General features: G+C 42.3%; 1 protein-coding gene across 1 annotated transcript in view; it reads left to right on the top strand.

Moving 5' to 3' along the window:
• Positions 1-21,662, top strand: part of LOC127568860 (cytosolic phospholipase A2 zeta-like) — a 70,312-nt gene that overhangs the window by 14,206 nt on the left and 34,444 nt on the right. Inside the window, exons 3-4 of the mRNA XM_052013120.1 lie at positions 696-818; positions 18,095-18,167. Coding sequence (XP_051869080.1) covers positions 696-818; positions 18,095-18,167 — 196 coding nt within the window. The remainder of the gene's footprint in view (positions 1-695; positions 819-18,094; positions 18,168-21,662) is intronic.

Raw genomic sequence — 21,662 nt, 5'->3', positions numbered from 1 at the left:
GGCAGCATCCGTGGAGAAAAGCAGGCAGTCAACATTTCGGGTCAGGATCCTTCTTCAGGACTGAAGATAGGAAAAGGGGAAGCCCAATATATAGGAGGGAAAAGCAGAGCAGTGATAGTTGGACAAAAAGAGGGGAGGTGGGGTGGACACAAAGTGGTGATAGGTAGATGCAGGTAAGAGACACTGATAGGCAGGTGTGGGGGAGGAGGAGAGAGCAGATCCCCCGGTGGATCTGCCACAAATTACACAACTGTAGTACCTTATCCCATCTATCCCATGTTCACTCTGTCAGAGAAGTTCCCTTGGTTTCATCCACATTTTGCTGCAACCCAGACTGACACCTCTCTTTCTCAGGTCTGGTGAAACATTAACTATTTCTCCTTCCACAGATGCTGACTTTCCTGCATTTTTCATTAACACAGAACATTACAGCACAGTACAGGCCCTTCAGCCCACAATGTTGTGCCCGACTTGCTGAGTTTTTCTGGCATTTTGTGTGTCAGTATTTAAGTGGTGTTTTACATTTAGGAGGCTTTATTCAGAGCTATGCACCATATGTTTTGCAATGCTTGGGGTGGATATGTGGGAAATAAAGCAACCGGTAACCTATTTACCTGGTGCTCTCCTGGTATTTTGGGATGGTTCATTTTTGGTTCTGTTAGTGAAACAATTTTTTCCTCTCCCTCTCTTTTTAGAATATACTGGAGCTCTCCATCTACACCGAAAATGTTAAGATGACTAAACATCTATCGTCAGTAGTTTTTGACGTTGGAAAAATTGAACCTGGCCAGAGTTTGAACACTACCATAGACCTGAAGGTGCATTCTCGACTTGATGTGATAATTTCACAGGGCCAGCTGTCCTTTTTGTAAACATACTGAGGAAAATAATGAATGCTTCGGCTTGTTGAGAGATGCATTATGCAGGTTGCAGTGAAGGTGGTGTTTTCACAAAGAGTCCATAGCCATATAGCTCAACTAGGTTAGCTACAGTCCATCTAAATTGGCTATAAGATTCCCTTAATGGAGTGGAGAGGTGTTGTTCTGTGTAAGTGCAGATTCTTTCGTGATAAAATGCAACAATATTTTTTGGGCTCTTGTCTCACTTTCCCTAAAACAATTCACAGTTGATGGGATACTGTTTCTCAAGAATGGATGGTTTATGGCCACTCTTGCATCATTGAAAAGTAGCATTGCATGTGCGTGGAACTATCTACTTTTGAACTGCGGAGAGGGATGGTGAGGGTATAAGTACAGCCAGGAATGTTCAGCTGCTTGTCTAATGTCCATATATATACACTTTTCAACCAGCAAGTAGGCTGTTTAACTTTGCCCAGGTGGGGTGTGGGATAACTGCAGTAAAACTATAGAATTATAAAGTCGTAGAATTGTACAACACAGGAACGGGCCCTTTCAGCCCACCTCATCCACACCAACCATGATGCCTAACTACACTAATCCCATTCACCCACATTAGGCCTGTATCCCTCTGCGCCCTTTCTATCCAAGCACCTGTCCAGGTGCCTTTGTAATTGTATTTGTCTCTACTACCTCCTCTGGCAGCTCATTACAGATATTCACCACCCTCTGTGTGGAAAAACTTACCCCTCAGATCTCCTTTAAACCATTCCTCTCTCACCTTAACCCTGTGCTCTCTTGTTCCAGAACTGGGAAAAAGATTCTGACCCTATAATTTTATAAACCTCGGTAAGGTCACCCTTCAGCCTCCTACGTTCCAGTGAGAATTAACACAGTCTGTCCAATGTTTCCTCATAACTGCAGCCCTCCACGGGCACACCACACTCCATACAACACGACACAGGCGACATCCTGGTGGAAACTCCGTTAATCTGATTATCTGCACACTCGGACTACGATGGTGCTGGGTCAGTAGATTTTCCGAACTATTGGATGTTACTCCCCATCTGTCCCCACGCAGTTTTAATTCACTTCCTTTTAGACATTACGCAGTAGGATAATAACTTTCCCATTGAACCCAGTAAGTTTAAATGGAGTGTGGGAACCGTGACCCTGGTAATTTTAAAGAGAAGAATGAGAACCGGGGCCCCAGCGAGTGAGGAGGGGAACATGGGAACTGGGACCCAACAAGTGGGAAGGGAAGCAGGGAACCAGGATCCAGCGAGGCAGAAGGGATTGTGGCAAAAATATTACCTGGTGCGCAGATGCTGAGTATTCAGGATTTCCAACTGGTCAGTTAGTGAACTATTCAAACTTTAACACATGGTCATTGAGGTTCCCTGTTCATCTGACGACAGTACTTCCCAGCAAAGGTCATTTGTGACAGACAGTGGGAAATCCTATCTTATTTCATCTCATTATTCTTTTGGTGCGAGTTGATTTTAAACTCGGGTTCCAGAAATGTTTTAAGTTTCTTTTAAAGCAACATAGAAGATTGACATCTGTAGTTGTTCTGAATGCAGGATTGAAGGAGGAAGTTAATAACTGGGTAGAAGAATCTCATATCTAACCTGTTCGTTTCAGGATGACCAGCAACTGCAACTGGAGTTTCATTTGGAAAAATCGTGAGTTTCAACATTATGTTTCAGAGGACTTGAATGTAGAAACAATATTCACTTATATAGACTGTTACTTAAATTAAATCAAAAAGCTGCAGATGCTGGAAATCTAAAATAAAATTAAAATAAAACTCTGGTTAGGCCACATCTGGAGCATTGCATTAAATTCCAGTCGTTCTGTTGTAGGAAGGATGTGAAGGCTATGGAGAGGGTGCAGAAGAGGTTTCCCAGGATGCTGCTTGGATTAGAGAGCATGTGCTATAAAGAGAGGTTGAACAAACTAGGATTGTTTTCTCTGGTGTGGCGGAGGCTGAGGGCTGATGGAAGTTTATAAATTTGAGGCATAGGTAGACAGCCAGTATCTTTTTCCCAGGGTCAAAATGTCTAACACTAGAGCGTTTGCATTTAAGATGAGAGGGAGGAAAGTTCAGAGGAAATGTGTGGGGCAAGTTTTTTTACACAGAGTGGTGGGTGCCTAGAATGCGCTGCCAGGGGTGGAGCTGGAGACAGATACGATAGAGGCGTTTAAGAGGCATCATTAGCTTAATTAGTTTGCACAACATCGTGGGCTGAATGGCCTATTCCTGTGCTGTTCTGTTCTATGTAAAATGCTGGAAATACTCAGCAGATCAGGCAGTGTCTGTAGAAAGAAAAATAGTTAATGTTCCAAGTCTGGGACCCGTCATCGGTACTGGGAAAGAGAGAAAAACAATATGAAATAAAAACAGAAAATGCAGGAAAAACAGCAGGTTTTTGTGGCATCTGTGGAAAGAGAAACAGTTAAAGTTTCAGGTCTGGGACCCTTGATCAGAACTGAGAAAGAGAGAAACAAGTTAGTCCAGGTTGCAGAGAAAATGGGAGAGGGTAACAAAGGGAAAAATGTGGCCGCTAAAGAGGCGTTAAGTTCCTTTGTCCAAGAATATACAAATGAAAGAAAAAGAATGGCAGGCAAGAATAGCCAGTCCTGATGCAAACAGAAGGAGTGAGTTATCTAAAAATGGCGAATTTGTTATTGAGGCCTGCAGACCACCCAGAGGGAAGAGGATGTGTTGTTTCTCAAGCTTGCAACACTGCAGGAGTCCACACCTCAGAGGTCAGAGAGAGACTGAGGGGGATGGTGAATTAAAATAGCAGGGAGCTCAGGGTCACTCCTGTGGACTGGCACAAGTGCTCTGCCAGGCAGTCACCCAATCTATGTTTGGTTTCTCCAGTGTTGAGGAGGTCACAGTGCACACCGAGTGCCGCACATTAGATTGGAAGAAGTACAAGTGAATCGCTGCTTCATCCAGAAAGATTGTTTCAGTCCCTGGATGGAGGGAAGAAAGAGGTGAAAGGACAGGTGATGCATCTCCTATGGTTGCATGGGAGAGTGCCATACAACGGGGAGTACTAGGTGGTGTCAGAAGAACGGAACAAGGTGTCATGAAGGGAGTGATCCCTTCAAAATGCTGAAAGGGGAGGGGAATGTGGTGATGGAACCTTGTTGGGACTGGCAGAGAGAAAATCAAGTTAGTTTTCAGTAGGAGGGACGGTGCGGAGGGACGTTTAGAACAATGGGGATGTCTGATATAAGGATGGGGGGGATCTTATTGAAACCTACTGGATGACAAAAGGCCTGGATAGAGTGGACATGGAGAGGATGTTTCCATTAGTAGGAGAGTCTAGGATCCGAGGACACAGCCTCAGAAGGGACGTCCCTTTGAAACTGAGATGAGGAATTTCTTCAGCCAGAGGATGGTGAATCTGTGGAATTCATTGCCACAGAGGGTTGTGGAGGCCATGTCTTTGGGTGTATTTAAGGCAGAGATTGATAGGTTCTTGATTGGTAAGGGGGGGTCAAGGGTTACAGGGAGCAAGCGGGAGAATGGGCTTTAAAAAAAATCAGCCACGATTGAATGGCAGAGCAGACTGAAGACCTGATTTTGCTCCTATATTTTATGGTCTCTGATAGGGTGCGTCCATATAGGGTAATGGGTGCAGTTACAGGCACATTATATCTTTGTAATATGTTGTTAATAACAAGGCTGTGGGACATGCCCAACAGGCCAGACTGTACTATTAGAGAAAGAAGAACTGAACCAAAATGATGACGGGCAGAAATGGCCAGTTCTGACACAGTTGGAAAAAAGGAACGAATTTCCTAAAGTTAGCAAACTCAATGTCAAGTCTGGGAGGCTGCAGCATGCCCACATTTAAATTGTGTTTGCTTCCAAAGCCATTATAGTGAATGACAGTAGCGTAACCATGTGGTACCTTTAAGTGTCCCGGTACTTTGAATGTCATTGGCTGTGGATTGGCTGAAGTGCTGAAGACCTGCACACCCCAACTAGGCAACTGTCCAGCTAAACTATTCCAGTACATCTGCTAGCACCTACCTGACCGTTACATAATTGGCCGGATGTAATCTGTATATAAACAGTAGGACAGATAACATCAGGCCAATTACCACATTAGTAACTCTAAACAATGCTATCAAGTGACATCTTCTCATCAGTTATTTGCTTACTGACACTCAAGGCAGGTTCCACTGAAGTCACTGACCACTAACCTTGCCATAGCCAGGATTGTGATGTGAACACAATCATTGCTCTTGTGGCAGAACATACAGGAGCCTGACAACCCACACCTCAAGGTTCAGCAACAGCTTCTTCCCCACTGCCATCAGGTTCTTGAACTGACCTGAAAAACCCTAACACTACCTCAGACCATACTTCTTTATTCTCTCAACTTCCACTAATTTTGTTACTTTTATTTTAGTTTATTTTTGTTGTGTAAGTTATGTATAATTTAGGTTAATTTATGTCTATGTTAAGTTTGTCATGTTTGTACCGTGCTGCTGCTGCAAAAAGCTGACTTTCATGGCATTTATACCCTGGGTGCGTATGTTTGTGACAATAAACTTGAATTTGGATGCAGGATCTTATGACAAGTGAGAGTGGCTGCCCTCAAGGCGGTCAGTGACCCAGGTCTGACAGGATGCTGGGATTAAGAGTTGGAAACAGATGCGTAGTTGGTCATGGTTGCCAAAGGGTAGTCATCACAGGCTCAACTCTTCAGTTTCCCTGAAGCAGTATGTATGACCCAACCACCTTCAACTGCGTTGTGAATACTTGCCCATTAGCATTAAGCTCAGGAGTCATAAACACAGGTGTCTTCCTTACTGTTTCTACAGGTTCTCTCAGAACTCACCTGAATCAGCCCATTGCCCCACTGCAGCATCTGTGTCACATTCCACGTTTCCATACAGCATAGAGTTAGGCCATTTCGGCCCATCAAGTCCATGCCAGCTCTCGGAACAACCCCGTTCCCTCATTAACTTTCCCTTTAACCTATTATCCCCACATTCCCATCAACTCCCTCAAATTCTACCACCCACCTACACACCAGGGGCAATTTAGTGGCCAATAAACTAACCCACCAACCAGCATCTCTTTGGGATGTGGGAGGAAACCAGAGCACCCAGTGGAAATCCACACAGTCACAGGGTGAACATTGCAAATTCCACACGGACGGCACCAGAGGTCAGAATTGAACCCGGGTCTCTGGCACTGTGAGGCAGCAGCTCCACTAGCCGTGTCACTGTGCTGCCTGGCTTGAATTGGCATAGTGTGCCAGATAAAGACTGTTTCCAATTAAGTAATGTCCAGCTCTCACTCTCTAGCCTTCAATGGTTTGGAATTTCACAAGCATCCTAGAGGATCACCGATGACTGGAAGCTTGATCGAACTAGCCTCAGCATTACAGTGGCCATGGCAGCGGGCAGAGATGGGTTCCCTTCCTAAGAGCCATCTGTAAACCTCAGTTCAGGAGTCTGATGAAATACTCTCCATTCATCCAGATCAGAGCAGGTGCATAAGCACTATGTCACCGAACATGCCGCTTGATTAGTCCCCATCTGACACCAGCACCCTCACCCCAGTTGTAGTCTAATTTATTCCCAACTCTAAAACATTTTATCCATTGGATTAACAGTCAAATCACTGGAATTCATCGAGCTAACCAGTATATATTAACGTTATTATCATTATTGGGTAAACATCCTCATTCCCCAAGTGATACCACCATGGAAATATCATGACTGTTTAGGTTTAAAACAAAGACCCATAGTTAACTGACAGGGTAACGAGGAAAGGATTATAAATACAGACCAACGCCCAGATCCTGAAAAGAACATTCTAACCGGATTCTATTTCAGAGTTCATATTTAATGAGAAATGATGAGTCATACTTTTATGATTGAGAAGATTGAAACCTTTAGCACTTTACAAGAATCTGAAAGACATCCTACACCTTTTCTTTAGCATACCTCCTTGTCAATCCCACGCACATATTCACCAACCTCCATACCAAGTGAATCTGAAAATCAGCAAAACTGCAGATGCTGGAAGTCTTGAGGGTGGTGGGGGTGGAGGTGGTTGGACAGAAAAGTCTGGAACACTCAGTAGATTAAGGACTATCTGTAGAAAGAGAAACAATTAACATCTCAGGTCTGGGATCGTTCATCAGGGAAGATAATGTTTTTTAACCGTAATAGGACAGCCATCTCATCCCTGGAATTAGCCCAGTGAATCTCTTGTGGACCCTTCCTGAACCTGAGAAGTTAACTGTTTCTCTTCCCACAGATGCTCCTGACCTGCTCAGCATTTCTGAGCATTTTCCATTTCTTTTCCAAGTGAATCTGAACTATTGATTCACCTTTATTTTATGAAGCACAAGAACACAAGGAAATAGGAGCAAGAGTAGACCACTTGGCCCCTCATGACTGCCCTGCCATTCAATATGATCATGGCTGATCTACCCCAAGCCTCATCTCCTCTTCTGTGCCAGTTTCCTATAGCCCTCAATCCCCCCGACCTTTCAAAGAATTATCTAGCTCCTCTTTAAATATCTCCAGTTGTCAACCCTTCACAACCCTCCAGGGTAGACAATTCCAGAGATTCTCCACTCTTTTCGTTAACACATTCCCAATATGTCAGGTATTAATAATGACCACCCCTCCCCCCCCCCCCAAGTATATGGCATCATTGGCTGCACTGCAGTTTTTGGGGGGGAGGGAGAGGGGTCGAGGTAGTGAGAGTCACTATAAAATACATTCTTTTTCCCACTACTTCTGTTTTGGTGTCAAGGTCTTAATATAATCACAACCTCAAGGAGAGGAATTATTTCAATTTTCTTAATTTTTATTTTTATTTGTTCTGATTTTTATAATTAGGTTTGTGAATAGATTCTTTTTTCTAATTCTCCTCTTCCTTTAAGGTGTTCATGTTGGTTAGGGAGCTATTTTAGGAAGAGCCATCCAGTGCCCCATTCAACTAGTGAGCGAGTGGCGGAAGTCAACAACTGTGCATTTGTTTGGTCTTAATTCTGGTGTAGAAACGTTAACGAACAGGAAAAGAGCCTCTGGTCCATTTGACCTGCGTACCGTAATAAATACACACACTACCTCTGACTGCCACCTGGGGAGAGGGAGAGAACAGATGTGGACCCAGACCAATTTGGGGAAAGGAATCTAGGTAATTCCTCTCCAGCATCTGCTCGGTGATTGAAATTAGTGTAGGAAATTATTCTGGCTCTAATAATTATACACAGACTTTTAATGTAATGTTATCTTTGTTCTAGCCAGACACTGGTCCAGCTCCATCTCAAAGGAATTCAGTACATTGAGTTCCACCACAGGAGCTAGTGATCCATTTCAGAGGTGCTCCATTATCTGGGAATGCTGATATCCCCATAATATACTGACTGATAGCAGCCACTGGACAGTGATCAGTAACAAAATTCCTGGCTTTAGCCCAGACAAGCTAAAACTAATTCTGGTTCCTCATTTGTAACATGGGCTGAGATTAGATCAGCTCTGCTCGACATGAATACAGACAGTCCCTATGTTACGACAGGGTACCGTTCCTGAGAACTGCTTGGCACCCAAATTGCTCTTGAGTCGGAAATGAACCAAAACAGTGTGTGGGAATGGTTAACAGAAACAGCTGTGACGGGAGAGTGAGCAGGTATAGGAAGAGCAGCTGCCAGCCACTCACTGACTCGGTGAGTGAGCAAGTGAGTCTGCTCTGCCCTCCCACCTCTACTTGTCTGGACCCAGCCCCTAATTCTTGCAGCTGGGGGTGGTGGGGGGTAGTGGGGTGGGTGGCGCACAGGTGGGGAGAGAAGGCACTTGGAAATGCCCCGTTCACGCCTGGCAGAAGATGCCTGCAGCCTCACAACAGATGGCAAATCCATCCCGCTGGTCTCCCAGATGCTCGTTCACATGTATGGGGTTGTCCATTAGTCGGCCATTCATAACCTGGGGAGGACCTGTGTGGGAAGATGTATTCATAATCCAGCTTCTAGGATTTTATTCTTTGAATTAAATTGATGATTACGTTCTGCAACTGAGCATTTAAGATGAGGTGACATTGTTTGAGAAAGAATTACTGTTTCCCTGCTGTGAAGTATCCGCAGTTTTTTCATTGATTGCTTTTGGAGAAGCAGTGAGTTAAAATGAATACATATATGTTCTCGGAAGCTCAGGAGCGAAATGTTCACCTGGTGTTGAATTTATACTTGGGCGGATTGGACTCCCTGCATTCTTGTGTTAAAATTCAAGGATAGATTGCACAAAGTAAGATCCCGGACTAGAATTCAGAGTGATATTGATGATGTGATCGAAGTTTTGGAGGAATTCAGTGGTAGGGTAGGTAGAAAGAAATCAGTTCTGCTCTCTGGGTGATCTAAGATTTAAGGCAAATAGGACCCAGCTTTTTAGAGGCAATGATGGAGGAAACGTATTCATATTCAAAGATCTCATAGAAGTATGCAACTATTCCTCAAACAGCAGTTAATAATCAGACCAATTATTAAACCTGATAGCATTCTAGTGACTAGTGATGCATATTGAGCAAAGGTAGTGTGCAGTTAGGTCACTGATCAGTTGTGATCTTGCTGAATGGTGAAATAGGCCAAAGGGGCTGAATGAGGTACACCTCCACCAAGGTTCCATACCATCCACGACCTGACAAGTCTTCTTAAGGTCACCTCCTCCAGGGTCTCTAGAGGGAGCTGTGTGCTCAAAGTTTGTTGCTCCATTCCACCTCTCCCCTCAACATTGTGCAGTTTTGTTACTGGGGAGGAGGAGCTCTAGCACAGAGGAAGGTGGCTCAGTATTTCAGGGACGTGGAACTTTCTAAGCGAATTGTCCATTGGGTGGTGGTTACTGCCAGCACTCACTCCTCACTACAATATCAACTTGTTCTATTTTTGCAGTGATGAACCTCCAAACGAGATCCTCACCAATGGTGTGCTTGTGGTGAGTTGGTGTTTTACCTGCAATTCACTAGATTTAGCTCAAATCACCATTTATCTGCTCACTGTTGGAAATATTGGGGACACTTATAAAATAAGCATATACTAAATGTGTTTGACTCTTAACTCCCCCTGAATTGACCAAAGATGAACAATAAATGACTGCCTTGCCAGCCACAGCCACATCCCATAAACCAATAAAATAAAATTAGTTCAATTCCTCCTATTGCTCAAATGTTGTCTTGATTTTTGCAGCTATATTCCCAACACTGAACACACGATGTAGTCCAAAAATCCATACTAATCGTTTAAAGCTTTCTCTCACTCATTTATACTGAAGCAACTTGTTGCATTTCCAGTTATATCCAGACTGCCAACTGGCACTTAAGTTCTGTATAAAGGACTGCTAGAGTATAAAGGACTGCTAGAGTATAAAGGACTGCTAGAGTATAAAGGACTGCTAGAGTATAAAGGACTGCTAGAGTATAAAGGACTGCTAGAGTATAAAGGACTGCTAGAGTATAAAGGACTGCTAGAGTATAAAGGACTGCTAGAGTATAAGGACTGCTAGAGTATAAAGGACTGCTAGAGTATAAAGGACTGCTAGAGTATAAAGGACTGCTAGAGTATAAAGGACTGCTAGAGTATAAAGGACTGCTAGAGTATAAAGGACTGCTAGAGTATAAAGGACTGCTAGAGTATAAAGGACTGCTAGAGTATAAAGGAGCTGCTATGAGTATTAAAGGACTGCTAGAGTATAAAAGGACTGCTAGAGTATAAAGGACTGCTAGAGTATAAAGGACTGCCTAGAGTATAAAGGACTGCTAGAGTATAAAGGACTGCTAGAGTATAAAGGACTGCTAGAGTATAAAGGACTGCTAGAGTATAAAGGAACTGCCTAGAGTATAAAGGACTGCTAGAGTATAAAGGACTGCTAGAGTATAAGGACTGCTAGAGTATAAAGGACTGCTAGAGTATAACGGGACTGCTAGAGTATAAAGGACTGCTAGAGTATAAAGGACCTGCTAGAGTATAAAGGACTGCTAGAGTATAAAGGACTGCTAGAGTATAAAGATAGAGTATAAAGGACTGCTAGAGTATAAAGGACTGCTAGAGTATAAAGGACTGCTAGAGTATAAAGGACTGCTAGAGTATAAAGGACTGCTAGAGTATAAAGGACTGCTAGAGTATAAAGGACTGCTAGAGTATAAAGGACTGCTAGAGTATAAAGGACTGCTAGAGTATAAAGGACTGCTAGAGTATAAAGGACTGCTAGAGTATAAAGGACTGCTAGAGTATAAAGGACTGCTAGAGTATAAAGGACTGCTAGAGTATAAAGGACTGCTAGAGTATAAAGGACTGCTAGAGTATAAAGGACTGCTAGAGTATAAAGGACTGCTAGAGTATAAAGGACTGCTAGAGTATAAAGGACTGCTAGAGTATAAAGGACTGCTAGAGTATAAAGGACTGCTAGAGTATAAAGGACTGCTAGAGTATAAAGGACTGCTAGAGTATAAAGGACTGCTAGAGTATAAAGGACTGCTAGAGTATAAAGGACTGCTAGAGTATAAAGGACTGCTAGAGTATAAAGGACTGCTAGAGTATAAAGGACTGCTAGAGTATAAAGGACTGCTAGAGTATAAAGGACTGCTTTGAGTATAAAGGACTGCTAGAGTATAAAGGACTGCTAGAGTATAAGGACTGCTAGAGTACTAAAGGACTGCTAGAGTATAAAGGACTGCTAGAGTATAAAGGACTGCTAGAGTATAAAGGACTGCTAGAGTATAAAGGACTGCTAGAGTATAAAGGACTGCTAGAGTATAAAGGACTGCTAGAGTATAAAGACTGCTAGAGTATAAAGGACTGCTAGAGTATAAAGGACTGCTAGAGTATAAAGGACTGCTAGAGTATAAAGGACTGCTAGAGTATAAAGGACTGCTAGAGTATAAAGGACTGCTAGAGTATAAGTGACTGCTAGAGTATAAAGGACTGCTAGAGTATAAAGGACTGCTAGAGTATAAAGGACTGCTAGAGTATAAAGGACTGCTAGAGTATAAAGGACGGCTAGGAGTAGTAAAGGACTGCTAGAGTATAAAGGACTGCTAGAGTAATAAAGGACTTGCTAGTAGTATAAAGGACTGCTAGAGTATAAAGGACTGCTAGAGTATAAAGGACTGCTAGAGTATAAAGGACTGCTAGAGTATAAAGGACTGCTAGAGTATAAAGGACTGCTAGAGTATAAAGGACTGCTAGAGTATAAAGGACTGCTAGAGTATAAAGGACTGCTAGAGTATAAAGGACTGCTAGAGTATAAAGGACTGCTAGAGTATTAAAGGACTGCTAGAGTATAAAGGACTGCTAGAGTATAAAGGACTGCTAGAGTATAAAGGACTGCTAGAGTATAAAGGACTGCTAGAGTATATAAGGACTGCTAGAGTATAAAGGACTGCTAGAGTATAAAGGACTGCTAGAGTATAAAGGACTGCTAGAGTATAAAGGACTGCTAGAGTATAAAGGACTGCTAGAGTATAAAGGACTGCTAGAGGGATAAAGGACTGCTAGAGTATAAAGGACTGCTAGAGTATAAAGGACTGCTAGAGTATAAAGGACTGCTAGAGTATAAAGGACTGCTAGAGTATAAAGGACTGCTAGAGTATAAAGGACTGCTAGAGTATAAAGGACTGCTAGAGTATAAAGGACTGCTAGAGTATAAAGGACTTGCTAGAGTATAAAGGACTGCTAGAGTATAAAGGACTGCTAGAGTATAAAGGACTGCTAGAGTATAAAGGACTGCTCGAGAGTATAAAGGACTGCTAGAGTATAAAGGACTGCTAGAGTATAAAGGACTGCTAGGTATAAAGGACTGCTAGAGTATAAAGGACTGCTAGAGTATAAAGGACTGCTAGAGTATAAAGGACTGCTAGGTATAAAGGATCTGCTAGAGTATAAAGGAATGCTAGAGTATAAAGGACTGCTAGAGTATAAAGGACTGCTAGAGTATAAAGGACTGCTAGAGTATTAAAGGACTGCTAGAGTATAAAGGACTGATAGGGGGGGGGACTGCTAGAGTATAAAGGACTGCTAGAGTATAAGGACTTCTAGAGTATAAAGGACTGCTAGAGTTAAAGGACTGCTAGAGTATAAAGGACTGCTAGAGTATAAAGGACTGCTAGAGTATAAAAGGACTGCTAGAGTATAAAGGACTGCTAGAGTATAGACTTGCTAGAGTAGACTGCTAGAGTATAAAGGACTGCTAGAGTATAAAGGACTGCTAGAGTATAAAGGACTGCTAGAGTATAAAGGGACTGCTAGAGTATAAAGGACTGCTAGAGTATAAAGGACTGCTAGAGTATAAAGGACGGCTAGAGTATAAGGACTGCTAGAGTATAAAGGACTGCTAGAGTATAAAGGACTGCTAGAGTATAAAGGACTGCTAGAGTATAAAGGACTGCTAGATGTATAAAGGACTGCTAGAGTATAAAGGACTGCTAGAGTATAAAGGACTGCTAGAGTATAAAGGAACTGCTAGAGTATAAAGGACTGCTAGAGTATAAAGGACCTGCTAGAGTATAAAGGACTGCTAGAGTAAAAGGACTGCTAGAGTATAAAGGACTGCTAGAGTATAAAGGACTGCTAGAGTATAAAGGGACTGCTAGAGTATAAAGGACTGCTAGAGTATAAAGGACTGCTAGAGTATAAAGGACTGCTAGAGTATAAAGGACTGCTAGAGTATAAAGGACTGCTAGAGTATAAAGGACTGCTAGAGTATAAAGGACTGCTAGAGTATAAAGGACTGCTAGAGTATAAAGGACTGCTAGAGTATAAAGGACTGCTAGAGTATAAAGGACTGCTAGAGTATAAAGGACTGCTAGAGTATAAAGGACTGCTAGAGTATAAAGGACTGCTAGAGTATAAAGGACTGCTAGAGTATAAAGGACTGCTAGAGTATAAAGGACTGCTAGAGTATAAAGGACTGCTAGAGTATAAAGGACTGCTAGAGTATAAAGGACTGCTAGAGTATAAAGGACTGCTAGAGTATAAAGGACTGCTAGAGTATAAAGGACTGCTAGAGTATAAAGTGACTGCTAGAGTATAAAGGACTGCTAGAGTATAAAGGACTGCTAGAGTATAAAGGACTGCTAGAGTATAAGGACTGCTAGAGTATAAAGGACTGCTAGAGTATAAAGGACTGCTAGAGTATAAAGGACTGCTAGAGTATAAAGGACTGCTAGATTATAAAGGACTGCTAGAGTATAAAGGATGCTAGAGTATAAGGACTGCTAGATTATAAAGGACTGCTAGAGTATAAAGGACTGCTAGAGTATAAAGGACTGCTAGAGTATAAAGGACTGCTAGAGTATAAAGGACTGCTAGAGTATAAAGGACTGCTAGAGTATAAAGGACTGCTAGAGTATAAAGGACTGCTAGAGTATAAAGGACTGCTAGAGTATAAAGGACTGCTAGAGTATAAAGGACTGCTAGAGTATAAAGGACTGCTAGAGTATAAAGGACTGCTAGAGTATAAAGGACTGCTAGAGTATAAAGGACTGCTAGAGTATAAAGGACTGCTAGAGTATAAAGGACTGCTAGAGTATAAAGGACTGCCTAGAGTAATAAAGGAATGCTAGAGTATAAAGGACTGCTAGAGTATAAAGGACTGCTAGAGTATAAAGGACTGCAGAGTATAAAGGACTGCTAGAGTATAAAGGGACTGCTAGAGTATAAAGGACTGCTAGAAGTGGAGTATAAAGGACTGGCTAGAGGTATAAAGTGACTGCTAGAGTGAGTATAAAGGACTGCTAGAGTGAGTATAAAGGACTGCTAGAGTGGTATAAAGGACTGCTAGAGTATAAAGGACTGCTAGAGTGAGTATAAAGGACTGCTAGAGTATAAAGGGACTGCTATGAGTGAGTATAAGGACTGCTAGAGTGAGTATAAGGACTGCTAGAGTGAGTATAAAGGACTGCTAGAGTGAGTATAAAGGACTGCTAGAGTGAGTATAAAGTACTGCTAGAGTGAGTATAAAAGGACTGCTAGAGTGAGTATAAAGGACTGCTAGAGTGAGTATAAAGGACTGCTAGAGTGAGTATAAAGGACTGCTAGAGTGAGTATAAAGGACTGCTAGAGTGAGTATAAAGGACTGCTAGAGTGAGTATAAATGACTGCTAGAGTGAGTATAAAGGGACTGCTAGAGTGAGTATAAAGGACTGCTAGAGTGAGTATAAAGGACTGCTAGAGTGAGTATAAAGGACTGCTAGAGTGAGTATAAAGGACTGCTAGAGTGAGTATAAAGGACTGCTAGAGTGAGTATAAAGGACTGCTAGAGTGAGTATAAAGGACTGCTAGAGTGAGTATAAAGGACTGCTAGAGTGAGTATAAAGGACTGCTAGAGTATAAAGGACTGCTAGAGTATAAAGGACTGCTAGAGTATAAAGGACTGCTAGAGTATAAAGGACTGCTAGAGTGAGTATAAAGGACTGCTAGAGTGAGTATAAAGGACTGCTAGAGTGAGTATAAAGGACTGCTAGAGTGAGTATAAAGGACTGCTAGAGTGAGTATAAAGGACTGCTAGAGTGAGTATAAAGGACTGCTAGAGTGAGTATAAAGGACTGCTAGAGTGAGTATAAAGGACTGCTAGAGTATAAAGGACTGCTAGAGTGAGTATAAAGGACTGCTAGAGTATAAAGGACTGCTAGAGTGAGTATAAAGGACTGCTAGAGTATAAAGGACTGCTAGAGTGAGTATAAAGGACTGCTAGAGTATAAAGGACTGCTAGAGTATAAAGGACTGCTAGAGTGAGTATAAAGGACTGCTAGAGTATAAAGGACTGCTAGAGTGAGTATAAAGGACTGCTAGAGTATAAAGGACTGCTAGAGTATAAAGGACTGCTAGAGTATAAAGGACTGCTAGAGTATAAAGGACTGCTAGAGTATAAAGGACTGCTAGAGTATAAAGGACTGCTAGAGTATAAAGGACTGCTAGAGTATAAAGGACTGCTAGAGTATAAAGGACTGCTAGAGTATAAAGGACTGCTAGAGTATAAAGGACTGCTAGAGTGAGTATAAAGGACTGCTAGAGTGAGTATAAAGGACTGCTAGAGTGAGTATAAAGGACTGCTAGAGTATAAAGGACTGCTAGAGTGAGTATAAAGGACTGCTAGAGTGAGTATAAAGGACTGCTAGAGTGAGTATAAAGGACTGCTAGAGTGAGTATAAAGGACTGCTAGAGTGAGTATAAAGGACTGCTAGAGTATAAAGGACTGCTAGAGTATAAAGGACTGCTAGAGTGAGTATAAAGGACTGCTAGAGTATAAAGGACTGCTAGAGTGAGTATAAAGGACTGCTAGAGTATAAAGGACTGCTAGAGTATAAAGGACTGCTAGAGTATAAAGGACTGCTAGAGTATAAAGGACTGCTAGAGTATAAAGGACTGCTAGAGTATAAAGGACTGCTAGAGTATAAAGGACTGCTAGAGTATAAAGGACTGCTAGAGTTCCAGACAGAACTAGTTCTTGTGGAAAATTGTTTATTTTGTGTGAAAGACCAAATCTGCAGTGAGCTTAGAGGCTGGCATACCTGTATTTCGAGTAGGAGGTACCTTAAAATAGCATAAAACTAGCCCTGTATTGGTAAATTATGAATGATGAGCATCAGTGAAAGTGTTAAATGGTGAGTATTTCTCTTATTCCGGCTCCTTCACGTCATTGGTCCTACTAACCAGCCCAATGTTAGACCAGCTATGATGATGTCTAAATAAAATGTAACTTAAACAAATATATCAATTCCAAATTTATCTATAGTTCTGATATCACTTCTGATAATAGTGGCAATGGTTACTATTTCCTTCAGAAACCACTGATCAACTTTTAATTCCAATTGTCCTCCATGCTGTTCTTTAGTCAACTCTAATGACTAAAATGACCACGTTCTGTCAATCCCATTTGCTGTTTAAATCTGTTACCTCAACTTTGGCTTTCTTTGTAGCCTTTGAGCCAGGTCCCCTTGAACAGAAGATCTTCGTATTTCACTATTTTATAATCAATTGCCTCCAAACCCCAAGAGCTCTAAGAAAACCATATTAATGTAAATTAATCTAGCTTGTGACATGGGAATTGCAATTCAAAGATGTTTAAAAACCTCTACTTTCATCACTGGGTAGGGGTTGTTGCTACAAAATGTCATCAGATCCAAGAGGTATCTGCAGTGAGCTTCATTTGACTTGCCTTGATGGCATAGAAGAGATTGTAGCTTGCTGAAGTCATGCTTTAGAATAAACAGGCCAACTTTTCCATGGATCTACATACTAGTGATTCCTGACAGTGGGAAGAAAAAGGCAAAACTTCAGTGAAATTACTTAAATCTATAATTAACTAAAGCATGTCTCTATTTCCCATTTGGTGCAATGCTGAGCTAACTTGTTTTGTTTTTCACTGTGGAGTAGGCACAACCCTGTACTTGTGTGTGCACGAGTGTGAGGAATGCCAACAACGTCCAAGTGGCAGGAACAGGTAAGTGAAATGGAGCATTTATTGATGAACCACATCAAGCTAAAGGAGCTAGGCAGTGTATAACTCACAACATACAACCCATTGCACAAAGTCAACTTACTTGCCAAACAGTAATTATTTGGAAAAAGAAATGGGGGAAACAAACTCAATAGAAGTGGGGTAATTTGGCCAAGAAAATTCACTGTGGGGATAGTTACATGTAAATTGTATGCACAGTATAAATTTGTCACTGACCATTATTGGAAGAACACCCAATCATTTTTACTCTGGATGGCTATCCTGTGGTCACTATATTTAGCCATAGTGAAAATATTGTCTAATAATGGGGGAGCTCAATATTATCCAGTAAAAGGTTGACCAGGGTTTTGATCATCTGTCCTAATGGTTGCATATGTGACTGTGACAAATTTTGTTGGCTAATAGTTGGGGTGTTTTCTTGTGTTAAGTGCAGCATATAAATGCCAGTTGTAATCTCCTGCAGATGTCCAGCTCTCCAAGATATCTGCACTGCTCCAATTTTGTATTTTTGAGCATCCCTGACTAGCCTAGCTCTTGGTCACACATCAAAATATGTTGGTGTGGTTCTGCGTCAGAATTTTATTTGATAATGCTCCTTAAATCTAAGTTTTTCTTGTCTTTAATGAAACTAAAGAATGAATCTCACAGTAAAGCTTAATGCAGAGCCAGCAATTTCCTTGCTGCAGAGGAGGAGAGAATTGGTTTTGCTTTTTTGTGTTGTTTTTGCTCTTTCTCAGCTCCATGGTTACAGACAACATTCCTACCCAAGGGGCCATTCTTTAAATGTGGTTAATGGTCTCCACTTTAAAGGTAAGCTTTCTGGGTCTGGTACTGTGTTTATTGGTAAACGTCAGCAAAAGAAGCAATAGTAAGAAGTAGAAACTATAGTTCATTATCTTCTGCTTTAACCAAGAAGTGGTGAGGGCAGTTATAATCCCCCAGCATTGTGTGCCAGTCTTCCATCTATTAGAATGGTTTGCACCTTAGTGGTCAACTAGAATTTCCACATCATGTGGCTCCTCACTTTGGTCTGGCAATTTCTGTTGCATTTGCTGTGGATGATGGCAGCAAGCTGAAGAAGGTGCAAAATATGCACAGGCAGTACCTAATCTACTGAAGCTTTGATTGCATTACACTGCTGCTGCCTGTACATGTACTGAACTAAAGCATTTCATTTATCTTTGCTACTTATTTCCAACTGTGCTATCACTTTCACACAGTTCATCTTTGACTCCTTCCTTCCCTCCTTAAGGTCTCTATCTCCATCTCAGGGGATAGGATGGTGACCAAGGTCCATTACAAGTCCACAGACTCCCACAACCATCTCAATACACCTCCTTCCACATGCTTCCTTCGAGGACTCTGTTCTGTTCTCCCTGCTTCTCCATCTCCATCGTATCTGTTCTGGTGATGAGACTTCCCACACCAGCACTTCTGGAATGTTGTCATTTCTCCTTAACCTCTGGAGGAGCTTCCCCTCTACCACAGGTGATGGGTTTCCCTTATATTTCCTGCACTTCTGCTCCCACCACCTCTCTCCCAACACCTCTCTCCTAACCAGGCCATGGATTTGGTTCTCCTTCCACCTCACCAGCCTTCCCATTCAATGGAATTTCTATCATCTTCAACAGGATTCCAGCAGAACATGCATCTTTTCCTCCCTTCCCCTTTAATGATTCCAAAGGGCTTATTCCCCCCAAACAACCCTCACGTTTGATCTTCCATCTCCACCAACCACTCTGTCTCACAGCACTTTCCCATGAATTACAAGAAATGCAACACCTTCCCTTCCAACCATCCAGGTATTCAAAAAGGCCTCTGGAGGAACTCGGCAGGTCAGGCAGCATAGAGGGGCTATCTTCCAGTCCAGATGAAGGGTCTCGACCCAAAACGTCGACTGTCCATTTCCCCCCACAGATACTGCTTGACCTGCTGAGTTCCTCCAGCATTTTGTGTGTTGCTCCAGATTCAGGCATCTGCAGTCTCTTGTGTCTCCATTCAAACAGACCTGCCAGGTGAAGCAGTGATTCATTTGCACTTCCTCTGATCCAGTGAATAGTACTCAATGCTTACATTGTGGGGTCTTCTACGCAGGAAAATGAAATACAGGTTGGGTGACCGCTTTGCAGAGCATTGCTTTCGTTCCAGAATGGTGAACCTAGGCTTCATTATCTTTAATCCTGCATCCCACTTCCACTCTGACCTCTGTCTTTGTCCTCCTGCACTGTTCAAATGAAGCCCAATGTAAGTTTGAGGAACAACACTTCATTTTCCATCCAGGAATGCTGCAGAATTTGGGAATGTTGACTTCAACAATTTCTGATTACCAGCCTTCACTATTTGTGTTTGAACCAGTCTGCTCTGATGTAAGGTCATCGACCTCTAACAGCACAGTTTTTCTCCCTCCACAGACGTTGCCTGATCTGCTGAGTCTTTCCAGCGTTTTCTGTTTCTGTTGCAAAATCTACTGGCTTCTCTGAGCTCTCCTCAAGCAGCTGAGCCCTTCGTTTCTTATTGTACCTTCGATGGTCTCTTGAGCAGTTAGCCTCTGGAGGTCCCGTCTCCCAGTTGCTTCAGCTGATGTTAGCTTACCTATCCTGGATGGGAAAAAAACCCAAGCTCTTCTGATGGTACTGATTAGGATATATTTACTCATGGTACTACTTGGGAAGAGTGTTCATTTTAAAGCTAGCTTGGAAGGCAACATTATAGATCCTTACTGCAGAGAAGGGGGGAATTTTACCTGACAAGCCAGTAGTGGCGCTCTCTGAAAGGACTGTACAGCTAGTCCCAGTTCCTACCACAGCAGGGCAATGCTCTTTTTTTCATGTACAAATTCCAGTTTACTTTTGAATTATACTATTAAATCTGCTTCCATTCCTCACCCAAGCTCTATGTTCAGTTTCATAACCATTTGATCCAAAAACAGATTTATTCACATATTATCTCCTGGTCATTTTGCAAATTACAAAACTATGACTTCTCACTAGTGCAAACAAGTCTCCTTATTTACTCTTGTCAAGGCCCATCCTAATTTTGAACACCTTTTTTCTGAAATAATTGGAAAAAGATTGCAGTGCTATGGTTGAGAGTTTGGGACTTAGATGCAACCCACCCTGCTCCAAAAAGAACAATAACAGCTTCTCACCCTCCCTTTCATTCTTGATACTATTCTAATAAATCCACACTGCATGATCTCCAAGGTATTTGACATTAACGGTCAAGTGTATGGTCTGGGGCATCTGGCAGAGTGATTAGAAGCTGCTTTACCAAAAAGGGTCACCTAGTATTGGTATTGGTTTATTATTGTCACTTGTACCGAGGTACAGTGAAAAACTTGTCTTACAAACCGATCGTACAGGTCAATTCATTACACAGTGCAGTACAGAGTGCATTGATGTAGTACAGGTTAAAAAAAATAACAGTACAGAGTAAAGTGTCACAGCTACAGAGGAAGTGCAGTGCAATAAGGTGCAAGGTCACAACAAAGTAGATCGTGAGGTCATAGGTCATAGTCCATCTCATTGTATAAGGGAACTGTTCAATAGTCTTATCACAGTGGGGTAGAAGCTTTCCTTAAGTCTGGTGGTACGTGCCCTCAAGCACCTGTATCTTCTACCCGATGGAAGAGTAGAGAAGAGAGAATGTCCCGGGTGGGTGGGGTCTTTGATTATGCTGGTTGCTTCACCAAGACAACAAGAGGTAAAGACAGAGTCCAAGGAGGGGAGGCTGGTTTCTGTGATGTGCTGGGCCGTGTCCACAACTCTCTGCAGCTTCTCGCAGTGTTGGGCAGAGCAGTTGCCGTACCAAGCCGTGATACATCCAGATAGGATGCTTTCTATGGTGCATCGGTAAAAGTTGGTGAGAGTCAAAGGGGACAAACCAAATTTCTTTAGCCTCCTGAGGAAGTAGAGGCGCTGGTGAGCTTTCTTGGCCATGGCATCCACGTGGTTTGTCCAGGACAGGCTGTTGGTGATGTTCACTCCCAGGAACTTGAAGCTCTCAACCCTCTCGACCTCAGCACCATTGATGTAGACAGGTGTATGTACACCGCCCCCTTTCCTGGTCAATGACCAGCTCTTTAGTTTTGTTGACATTGACGGAAAGGTTGTTGTCATGACACCATTCCACTAAGCTCTCTATCTCCTTCCTGTACTCCGATTCATCACTGTTTGAGACACAGCCTACAACGGTAGTATCATCTGCAAACTTGTAGATGGAGTTAGAGCAGAATCTGGCCACACAGTCATGAGTGTATAGGGAGTAGAGTAGAGGGCTGAGGACGCAGCCTTGAGGTGCACCAGT

Source organism: Pristis pectinata, chromosome 1 (genome assembly GCF_009764475.1).
Source record: "Pristis pectinata isolate sPriPec2 chromosome 1, sPriPec2.1.pri, whole genome shotgun sequence".
Lineage (NCBI taxonomy): Eukaryota > Metazoa > Chordata > Chondrichthyes > Rhinopristiformes > Pristidae > Pristis > Pristis pectinata.
The sequence above is the reverse complement of the archived record's forward strand: the minus strand, read 5'-3'. Positions and strand labels throughout refer to the sequence as shown.